Genomic DNA, 12,365 nt, shown 5'->3' with positions numbered 1-12,365 from the left:
TAGATATTAAATCATAGTTAGTGCTTCTAACCTGTTTTATGTTAGCAATAAAAAGTGTGCAGTAACAAGACCTGTAAATTAATAACTTTAGAAGTTGCTTTATATGTATTTAGAAGTATTCACTTCTGGAACGATTCAACTCTCATCAAACTCGGTAGAGGAATTGTTACACGTAGCTCTGAAATGACAAAGAACATGACTCCATCTACTGCAAAGCTTTTTAACCTTTATTTTATTGGACGAAGGAATAGGGTTTTTGGATGCTGTATTATTTTTAATTAACACAAGTTACAAGCTTAGTAAATTACAACGGAAGTTTGTGCTTTATGTTCTCTCAAAGCTTCTGTACTACACAGATAACTATTTCTAAAATATGATTGACATCATATTGGTTATTTAAAATTCTGAAAAAATAATTTAAAATTTTGATTTAAGGGGGAAGTAATATTGTTTAACCTTGCGAACAATAATAAAGTAAATAAAAGTATTATTGTATATAATTATATGAATATTCACGAAAGTCTTAGATGTCATTAAATAAATAAATTACTTAGCTTAATTTGATTACCATTATGATTGTGATGTTTAAATACAATATAAACTTTTAACAAATAATTGTTATGTTTATTAATATATTAGTTTAAAATAATGGATGAATAGATTAAAAGCAAAGAACAGAAATGCTCAAATAGTATTTTCTAATTTTATCGCAATTTCGTTTCCTATCGCAAAACACTGATCAGAAAAGATTATTCGAGATTGAAACACGTTTAGGGTGACAAAAGGATTTCATTCCCAATGACATTTCTTGAAATAGTCAAAACCATCTAAAACGCTGTTATTTGGTAAATTAATTTGATGTACACATCGTAAATACAACGAACAAAATTATACTTTATTACTAAGTACTTAATTATAAACAAATTCTTTATACATCTGCTCTATCAACAAAACGTTTTTCTTCTATCTGATATTAAAGATTTTAAACATTTATTATACCGCTTAATACGACAAGTTATGTTTATGGTAGGTAGTTATAGTATTTTCTAACATGACGTAATAAGAGCTTCATTTAGTCGTCTCAACGGATCGACACTACAAGGCATTGATAGTCACTCATAGAGTAATCCCATTGATATTTCAATACATTGATGATTGAAAAGCATTTTAAATCACTATTTGAATTACGAACATATTGGTTTTGATATTGTAATTACCATTGAACAGACCGATATTAACATATCATCATTTTATTCGGTTACATATTTTATGAAAAATATCTACATATTTTATGAAAAATATCTACATATTTTATGAAAAATATCTTCGGCAATCATCATTTAAAATATGCAGCCAGTATTAAAACGTATTGTTGAATATTACAAATAGTTCAACCGTTGAATAATGCTTTAAAAGAATTTCTCTGCGCTTTGTAATACAAGTCACATTTGACGTTGGCTCTAGAAAAAATCGCAGATAACATTGATAGGCGATAGTGGTGTTGGATTTGACCAATATCTTCAACAAAGACTATTTAATTTATAGCACAGAATTAAAACATGAACTTTTATTTTCTTTTATTTTACATTACATGACTATTGTATGGTATTTGAGTTAGCTTTGAATAATGAAATGCATAATGCCATGTTATTCGATGTATTTCAAGAGAGAATAAATCATTAAAATTGAATAGTTAAACTAGTTATGGAAATTAAATTAAGAAATTGCAGTCCCTAATTATTTTTTGAGATGATAAAAATTTATCGTTAAATTTTAATCAAGGAGTAACAATTAAATAAAATTCTGAAACTAAAACCAATATATGGTTAGTCTTTGATAACTGTTTTGGCTGGGTTTCAATTATTTTCAGCAGATATTTTTATCTCTCACATGAGGATAACACAGTACGTCAATATTGGTTGCATATAAATTATATCTCTGGTGTAATTGATTGTTCAACTGACGTGTAATAAAATTAGTATTAATGTAAATAATGACTACAAATTAGTGTCAAAGATACAACAGCTGCTAAAAAGTTATTCAACTTATACTTGATGAAAGAAAATTCTAAATTCAAAAGGTTACATATGAATTGTAAAGAATTAAGGATATATTTCACAAACGATTCGCAAATACTGTGATATAAATTTCATTGACAGATTTCTTAACTTCAATGTCACAGAGTGTTTAAAATAAAGCTTTGTATGCCTTCAGATTTTTAAAGCATTATATTCGACAATGGTACAGATAAGTACAATAGCTTGAAAAAGTTCAATTGTGTACAGAAGAGATTATGCAAAACACGTGGGAGAGCCCGGATTACGGGGAACTAGTAAATTGAATTTGATTTTTAATTAAATGTATAAAAAATATGAATATGTACAATGAAATATTCTATTTTAAATTAATTTTTTGCTAGATAGAATTATTTAAAATTGCGCATAATTTTATAAAATTTCTTTTTACTTGTATACATTTCTGAGATTTATGACTAACACTAATTATTTTATTTCAAAAAAATTTTGTATGTTCTGTTACTTATTCAATAAAAATTGAGTAATAAAAAAGTACTAAAAAATACTTCAACGTCATGCATCGCTTGTGTTGTAAGTGTATACAAAACGCTATATACGTATTTGGAATATAAAAACTTTGTCCCAATCAGCTGTAGATATATTTAGTCGGTACAGATATTTCAATAGAAATTCTTATTTCCTTACAGTTTTTTTGGTTCAATTAAAAGGCAGTGCTTCAAAACCGCCGGATATTGAATGTAACATATATTTTAAAATGTATAGTCATTAGTCATGTCATGTCATATCAAAATTGATAACAATTTATGTCCACTCAAGATTATAATCCGTCCAGCAAATAAAAACGTTGAAATTGGGAAAATATTTCACGATTCCAGAGTGAATGTAAGCATAGCATTAAAAAAAAAAGTTATGTCCGAAAACGCATCACATAAATAGTAAATTAAAAGTAATTTGTACATTTTTCAGACAAAATAATTGCTTAAGTTAAAACAACCACAAAAAGAAGTAAACCGTTCGAGAAATAGTCTTTAAACGTAATATATAAATCACCAACACCAGCCACGGTCTGCATACGGTCGAATAAAATATCTGTTCTTTGAACTTACCTCTAAAATGTTTACATTTTGTTTCCTTTTAACTAACAAGAGAATTATTTCAAAAATTTTGCTTGTACTTTAACTTCGTGACTGCTTTGCCAACAACTGTATCCGTGACTTTATAATCATACGATATGCATGAATGTGATCTGGGAATTCCTTTTGGTTAAAGTTTGTGTTGAAAGTAGAGCTAGGAGCAACAGAATGTTAAGCTTAACTGTAATAAGAAAATAATCTAGGCCCTTAAAAGCACCTGCGCCTTAAGATTAAGTAAATGGATTTTCGTTATCGCTCTATTTGTTTATTAAATTAATGTACAGCCATAAATGATAGTAATTAAACGAAATACAGCTAATTTCATAAATTTTAAAAGGCAGCTTAAGAAATATTTCTGGACACATCTAGGATCGTGTTTCAGATTAGGTACATCTTATAGTTCATATATACCTTTTAAAAAAATAACGTATAATCGAGTTATCTGCTATAGATTTGCAAACAATCACTTAACCTTAAATGAAGAACTAATCAAAAGATAAACAGTTCAATATTAAATTAAAAGTTTATAGTGAATATAAATTTCAATGTCTATTCATTTATCAAGCAACCTATGGGACAAAGTGAGCTCATTGTTCGTGAAAAATTAAACAACTTTTTTATGTATGCATATTTTTATTCTCTGTTATTTTTATATTTAACTTAAGTGATGGTCACAAATGGAAGGATTACATACATCGCTTGAAGAAAATATAATTTTACATGAAAATTGTATTTGTGAAAGTAAGCGCATTGTTATAAATATAAATTATGCAAACAGATATACATCCTTAATGTTAGTACGTATGGACACTAGTTGGAACTTTTCCATAAATTCGTCACTATTCATTTTTCCCTATATACAAAATTTTTGACCACTTAAACGTAATTGGATAATTTATTTTACTATTTGTTAACACATACCAATTAAGAAATAAAGATGCTGAAAGTAAAAATCTATTTTAATTAAACAAACATATACAACAATTTTTTTTGTATTTTACTTAACTTTATATATATGTATAATAGCAAATTGTTTAATTCAAATTTATCACTGTCACAACTTTACGTAAGTAATGGTTCAACAAAATATACAATATTTTCAATATTTTTTTTAAACATCAAGAAATCTCATTCCTTTTGCTCCAATAAAATATTTAATAATTTAAATCTAATATCTACACACATATATCTGATACATTCACTTATAAGACATCTACAACTAGCGTTTACCCGTGGTTTTATCCTCACGAAACTTGTACTTATTGATTACAATTTTGACATGCAAGTGGAAATATATAATAAATATTAAATACAAAACACAAAGGAAACACACAAACCACCTTTTTAATAAATTGGTACACACAAACGTAATAAATCAGTAATAACTATTTGGTTTCCAGAATCAACATAACCGGAATAGTTGGATATAAAAAACTTTTACGTTTCCATCCGAAAGGTATTTATCAAATTATATTTTCACCGGAAAAATACTAAGCTAACCGTATCATGATATCCGTATCACGTAAGGTACTTTAATAAGTTTATCCAACTATACGTTATCCGTTAAAACAGATAGGGCATATAAAATAAGAATAGATCAAAAAATATTTCTTGTCATCTTTACCAAAATAATAACCTGATTTCTACACCAAACATAAAAAGTTTAAAAAATATCGCAAAAATCGTCACGTTATAAATATAGTAAAATAAATTGTAGTTTAAACAAATATAATAAGTTGTATCTAATATAGAAAAATATTATTTGCTGACGTTATATTAAATTAATCTTTCAATATCCAATAAAAAGTAATTATCGCACGGTGAGGGTGAGGAATAATTTTCTTATTTTGAAACAAACATATTTCAAAATTATCCTTTAGCATTTTATTATAAGAAAAGTTATTTCAAATTAATTTATATATAAAAGATACTTAAAAAGTGTTACTGAATTTTTAATAGAAATATTTTAATATGACAATAACAGCATGAATATTGGTTTAAGAATTTTTCTATCGGATGAGTGTTTAAGAAGATTTCACTTTCAAATATTATCCCTTTACAATATTAGTATGCACTAGTGTAGACAAAATCACGCGTTGATGTATATCTCATCTTTTCCACACGAAGGATAGTCTTTTGGTGGTAATTTAAAACTGTCTCTCAGGTAGGTGAAGCGATGAAAATTGTAGAAGTATTCCGTTCCATCGGGGGAATACTGAGGGTAGAGAGTGTAGGCGGGGAATTCTAATTCCGAAAGGGAGTCCGCTAGAGCATTACGTGCGAACTCCTCCTTGTATCGTCACGATTGCTCCATGTAAGCCTGTCGTTTGGTACATTTTTCTTTCAAGATGTAGCAGAGCGCAATGGCTATAAGTACAGCGATCGCAATCGCCATGCTGATACTTATCCAGATTATTTCTTCATTTATTCCACTGGTTGACTTACCTGTAAGTTATTCAATGAGAGTATCTGTATTATTTTTATCGTTGTTATTTTTATTACCTCCAAATGTTTTTTCTGTACTACAAAAGAATTCGCACGGCTATTTAACTCTTCGAAAAAATGTTATAAAGGACTTAAGAAATATTTTCGCATTGCTTGTTTTAGTCATAAAAGTGATCAATTCTATCTTGTCAGAAAGCTGTAACATGGATGCGGACGAAAGTTACTTTAGGTCGCTGTTGATGACTCATGGGAAAAATAAAAATTCATCCCAAGATTTCGGATGTAATTCTATTGAAGGACGTGTGATATTTGTAATGAAGATTTGGATTGTCTTCTGTGACTGAGGCTTTGGTGTGAAAATTTAAGTAATTTTTTTTATTTTCTAGAAAATAAATTATAATATATACAAAAACAAAACGAGTATATTTTTATGAAAATATTGAGGCCTTGTAACAAAAAATTAAACTTCCTTTACTATATTTCGTATACAAAAACTATGCCTCTAAAAAAAGACGTCGTTAAATATTTAAGAAATGTTATTATAACTTCTAAGCTGTCTGTCTCAACCCACTTCATTTCATGAGACAGAGTAAATCCATGACACTAAATATGTTTATCGTATATAAAAAGTTTGATTTGAGTACGTATATATCACATTTGTGAGGTGAAAGGTCCGAACACAGTAATTTCATATTTTTTTATTTTTATTTTATGATTATTTAATACAGAATAATTTTATGCAAGTAAAAAACTAAGCAGTGAAAGCATCCATTATGAAACGTTTTTAAGTAATTGGAATTCTCATTCCATAATAGATGCGAATAGGTCAGAAATAATGTTCCTAACTTTGCCACCATAAATGTTAGAGTTATCATAGTTTTCAAAACGTTCCTGGCTATAGTCTTACCTCCCATCTTATTTGAATAGCCACCCATTTTCCCCGCGACCCTCGCAGATACGTCTCCCACCGCGACCAGCACAAGGGCTCCAGTCCGAAGACATACTCCACCTTTTATAAACGTTACTATTAATTGAAAACGTTTAGTATATATATATATATAAGAGAACTCAGAAAGTATTGTTAGTTCACGTAGTTTATTTCCTTTGGACATTTAGTTTTTGCAAATGTTTTGCCTACGGTAGCCACGTTCATGAAAGAGATAGTATATCCTTGAACATCAAACTATTTATACAAATATTATTAACAATGAAAATTGCGATGGGAACCGAGGGGTTAAAATATTAATTAACAATTAAAATTGAAAAAAAATTTTAGTTATATAAGAACTGACAAAAAATATATGACTGGTTTTGAACACGATTACAGCAATATAAACAATGTACGTGATCTTAATCAGAAAATATAATCAAATATTCTTTAAGTTGCATCATGAAAATAATGGCATATTCCGTAACATATTTGTTGTTTTTTTTCACAGTAACAGTAGTAATAATTTTTTTTCACAAGTAAATACGTGATAAAAGTTTATACTAATCAAACATTGAAATCACAAAAAAAAAGAAATTTATATGCGAATATATTCATGTTAACAACTTAATTAATACATGCAATGTTAACATATTATGGTGAGAAGGCCGAAAATAAGTATTTTTTTCTAAAAAGCAATGACAAATATTTTGTAATTTTTTTTATTCTATTTAGCATCAGATAATTGTTTCTGTTATGAATAGATAAGGGAGATAAACTCAAATTTGAGGTGACAAATATCCTAAAAGGTCCCCTATAAGTATAAAATTATTTCTAAAAATATGATAGTTTATGATATTTAAGGCCTTGTGTACTTACGGATTATGATCGCCATGTTAGGAATTTTTTGTCCTGGTCACACTTCAAGTGTTACTTCTTGTAATTACTTTTTAACCTAACATTCTGGTGCTTCTAAAAAACATTCAGTATTCAGATAAAAACATTAATTAAATAATGAAATTCAATTTATAAGGGTGAATTTAACTATTTATAATAAAGTTCATTTAAATATTTAAGATGATAGTCACTTTGGATTGTTCTTAAGAGACCCCTAGATGTACAGCTAGACAATATTTCGTATGCAAGACGTTGCAATAAATGAGTTGAAGATGACATAATAAGTAATTCTTATGTAGAGGTCGAGTTTTGTCTTAATATTTTATAGAAATAAATTCAAAAGCTTAGCGACTATAGCCATGTTCTTTTCATTTACTTTTGACAACATAAAGATTTTTGTCTTAAAAATATAACAAATTCATGGTATTTGTATTTATGCTAATCTCTGTTTAATGGTTGGTCATCTCCGTATATTATTTTAAAATTTCAAGAAGAACAATATTTTAAGAATAGGTATTACAAGACATCGATCGATACACGGTGGTTGTCCCTGAAATTTCTGCAGCGTATACATATATATATTCTTATAATGATGCATTTGGTTCCCTATCGTATTATATCAAAAAAAAAGGCTAACAATAATTACTGTTGAGTTTTAAGCCTAAAAGTGCTGGCGTAAAGTTCGAACACTTAAATCTATTTCAATTTTTTTTCTTTTCCACGACTTAAACCAGATTTTGTTTTCAGTCTCTGAAATCCTTTAAAGGTAGAGAGACAAAGTTTATAAAGTTCTGCGAAAAGAAATAAGATTTTATGAAAATATATACTATGTTTTTATCATAAATAACCTATCAATAAATAGGTGGCGTCAGGAAATTAGTATCAAGAAATAAATTACTGAAAGGTTTTAAGTGAATCTTCTGTCATTAAAAACTCATAAAATTTATCAGCACAGCGGAGTATTAGAATATACTATATAGTATTAGAATCTAGATTTCATGTGTGTTTCCAAAAATCGTTAAATACATATTGTATCCGAAATGAATGTGATCCGATGTTGTTCATCTAAAAAAAACCTATGTTTGGATGTCAATACGTTCACAAAAGTCTCTAACGTATTATGTATACATTAAAGAAAAGTTGCTTAAATTTATTCTTTAAACTTTTACTACACAATTAAGGTTCGAGACGATCACAATATTTTTTAATGACAATCATCATTGAGTGGAGCACATTCAGATGTGGTAAAATGTATTTTAATTAATGTCAATTTCTGAACGATTTGCTGCTGCTGTAATTTAACCAAATATGATTTTTTATACTACCCCTGATTCGTAATGGTTAAATTAATGTTTTGTACATAACATTAAACTCACTGTTCGTTATACCTAATCAGTGGTATGTTTATTTACTATAATTTTCCTCATTGTTTTGAATGTGCTGAGAAAAATATTTTTTAAAGTAATATATATGTATAAGTTGACTGACAACTTAAGCAGTTCCGCTTCTGAATAATCTCTGGCAATCGTAGCTCAAAATTTAATATATAGGCGTATGTTATTTTGTAGCAAATTCTCTGAGCATTTAAATTGTAATGACCTTTAATTGTAAAAAGATTAATCTAGAAACAAGGACGCAAACTTTAGATAATTAAGTAGCAAAATTAACCGATTATAACATAAATTAGGTTTTCAAATGAAGGACAAAATAAAGGAGATACTTTTAGGTTGAACAATATGTGTATTAAATAAATTATATACTTATCATAAATGATTTCATATTGAAAAGGTCTTCATGAAATTCGTAAAATTTTTATTTATTAAATTATTATTATTCTAAGACGCTCTAATAATTTATGTTTGTATTTAAATTTTATTATTAGCAATAACTTCTGAACACTTTTAAGTAGATACTGCTAGTAATTTCTATTTGAATAATTTAATCTTACAAATATTTCTATTCTTGGATTAAAACTATCATCCTCGAAACAATAAAGGCACATGAGAGAAAAAGCTACTACATTTACAAGATAAACGTTGTACGTCTGATGTTGTAAATGATTTATTCCTCTCTCTTCCTATACAATATTCAATATCATAACCCCAAGAAACTCCATCTAAACTGCGCTCTTTAAACAAGACAGTCTGCTATCGTTGTGGTACAAAGGAAAATGTAGCAAGAAAAATATATATGAGTATTATTAATAACTTAGGATGATACATTCTTTAATATCATTGTTATAATAAATAGTGTTATAACATGGGGTCTTTTGAAAGTAGAGTGTGCTGGTTTTTCTGGCAAAAAGGCAAGGTCGGTAACGCATCTGCAATTCCTCTTTTGTTGCAAATGTCTATAGCCGACACAAGAGGACATTTGCTCTTCAAAACAGCAACATTTTCTCGTTTGTGAACTTTTTAAAAAAAAAAAACTTTACAATAAATTCAATTAGAGGCAAAAGAAATTGATTAATAAACAATCATTTCTGTTTGCTTTAAAATAAGTGTTCTCAATCCGCATTTTGTCAGTTCAGGTTTATTTACGCTGGTTGCTATCTCCGCAGTCCATTTAAATTTTTATAAGGAATGACATTACGTATATTATGACTTTTATATTATTGCTTAGGATAGATAGTGAATAAATTTCAACCTCAAACATTTATGACAATTACAATTTGATGACAATTAACTTCTTGATGGTTTTTAGATAGCATTCACTAAATCATGTACAGTTTTTGTAATATTTTACATTATCTTAAAATTAATTGCGAAATTCATAAATTACAAAAAATAAATTTGTGTCTAAAACAAATTATAATTATTGAAAATTCGGAATAAGTAACTTGTGACAATGAGAATTCTAAAGTATTAATAGCACAAATTTTATATCGATGAACAAGTATCTATTATAGTAGTAAGAAATCTTATGTAATATTAAGTAAGAATCTCATAAGAGGCAATAGAAAAATAGTTTTCTACTCATTTATATCGCTGTTATATTAATAAGTTAGTTTATCGTTCCGTCCACGCCCAAACTTTAATGATTGACCTGATCTTCAGTATGTAAGGGTATTCGTTACTATTAGATATACGAATACATAGTACTTTTTTATTGGTATAGATAAACTATATATATAAATAATAAACTATAAACTGCTTTAAAACATGAGTTACGTCACAATAAAAATATGATTATAGTAAAAATATATTAGATACTTTATTTAGCATATTTCCATCAAAAATAAAGCGAAAAATGAATTGATGTCTTCATAAATTATATGTGAAAATAATTATTTAACTGTCCGTCTTGTCTTGTCTGACAGATATCATTCCCTAGGCGATTTATATATGAGAGAAATTTATATTACAAGGCTATTTCGTAGCGAAAGTAGCTGTATGTTTATATACTTCATATGATCAATATCAAATGTTTATAAAACGAAAAGTAAGAACCAATATTCTGTATAGTAAGACATCCGATCGTTTGGAAACTGGTTAGTATAGGAAATAATCTAAATACACCATTTTTGTGATGAGCTAAACTAGTCGTGTACTATACCAAAATGCTGAATAATTTAGTCTGACATCGAAAGCTATTTATAAATTGATGTATAAGTTTGAGTTATGGATATATTATAAGTTTTAGGCTGTTTTTAAAGTCAGAAAATATATTACTACATACATTATCAACGGGCATATAACAATTTATTTGTATTTAATGGACGAAGCATAAAGTATATAAAATGTAGAGAAATATACCATATGTAACGAAGTTGAAAGGGTTTGTTAAGAGTATGCCAACGTCAAGAGCTTTCTTTATCATTCTATCTCTACTCTAATAGGACTTTTTGTGCCAAATCCCGAAAAGACGCTAAACAAAATGCACATAACTTTACATTTATCACTACGGACTGTAGTGCTAGATGACAAAAAGAATGGATTTACTTGATACATTAGCTTTTTATGACAAATATGATATGATCAATAATTATTAATATGTTTTAAGAATTGATATATATCTTTACTTTGTTATATATACCTTACAACAACGACAACCTTACAAACTTTTAAATTACAAATTAACTTTATTCTACAATATGAAATTCTTTTAAAAATTCTCATAATAAAAATATTATGATAATGAATTCACCTAAAACATTCATTACTATCATTAAAATCGACAGCCAATCTATAAAATAAAAAGTCATTAAGTTCACATTAACTGGCAAATATGTTAACGATATTACCGATTCCGTAAACGAAATTGTCTACGAATTAGACCTTAACCCTTTAAACCACATAATCTAACACTGCCAATAAAATACACCGGGTCACCACATCACACGTCACATTTTTGTCCCGAAACATCTGAGCCGTTTATATCTTTGAAGCTCATTTTGATTCCGTATAAGTTGTTTGCATTCGTAAAGAGCAGAGAGATGCGTTCTCGCCGCTCTCCGGGCAAGTACTGTCGGCTCGTGTCCCGGGTACCGCCGCACCCAGCCCTGGATTTGTCGAAATGTTAGAACATTCTTGTTTTGACTCATTTACATTCAACTCTCCTACTTGAAACCTTTAATTCGGGCTAAGATTGATAAAAAACCTTGCATATAATTTAAAACTTATAAATGAATTACATTTGATATATTTTGGCAGTGATGACGAAAATTTTACAGTTGAAAAAGAATACTAATCGCATTATATTCTAATGTAATAATATATATATATACTAATGGCTTATTTTTCATATTTTGCTTATTACAATAATTTTATTAAATAAGTTAAACTTAAGCAAACATATTTCTTTTTTTATTTATATTTTTGATTTATTCTTTAACCCATGAGTTGTTTTGAGTTCGATATATAATATTAGTTATATTATATATAACTAATATTTTTCGGATTTACTACACGAATTTTATTATTTTAA

The 12,365-nt window shown here is 27.8% G+C and overlaps 1 protein-coding gene across 3 annotated transcripts; it reads right to left on the bottom strand.

Annotated features, from left to right (window-relative positions):
- Nucleotides 1-4,107: 4,107 nt before the first annotated feature.
- LOC116776131 (uncharacterized) lies at nucleotides 4,108-11,892 on the bottom strand. 3 transcript variants are annotated; one of them, XM_032669253.2, is made up of 4 exons: nucleotides 11,586-11,892; nucleotides 7,422-7,514; nucleotides 6,522-6,623; nucleotides 4,108-5,614 (listed from the first exon to the last, which is right to left on the bottom strand). In XM_032669253.2, the coding sequence occupies exons 2-4, from the start codon at nucleotides 7,435-7,437 to the stop codon at nucleotides 5,469-5,471; spliced, it is 264 nt and encodes an 87-aa protein (XP_032525144.1). In that variant the 5' UTR covers nucleotides 7,438-7,514; nucleotides 11,586-11,892; the 3' UTR covers nucleotides 4,108-5,468. The 3 variants fall into 3 exon arrangements, with proteins under 3 accessions (XP_032525144.1, XP_032525136.1, XP_061377364.1); XM_032669245.2 differs by having other exon boundaries at nucleotides 11,683-11,892; XM_061521380.1 differs by having other exon boundaries at nucleotides 11,475-11,596.
- Between the last annotated feature and the right edge of the window lie 473 nt (nucleotides 11,893-12,365).

This window comes from Danaus plexippus, chromosome 8 (genome assembly GCF_018135715.1).
Source record: "Danaus plexippus chromosome 8, MEX_DaPlex, whole genome shotgun sequence".
In the NCBI taxonomy this organism is placed as follows: Eukaryota; Metazoa; Arthropoda; class Insecta; order Lepidoptera; family Nymphalidae; genus Danaus; species Danaus plexippus.
Note: the sequence above shows the minus strand (reverse complement) of the source record. Positions and strands in the feature narration are given on the sequence as shown.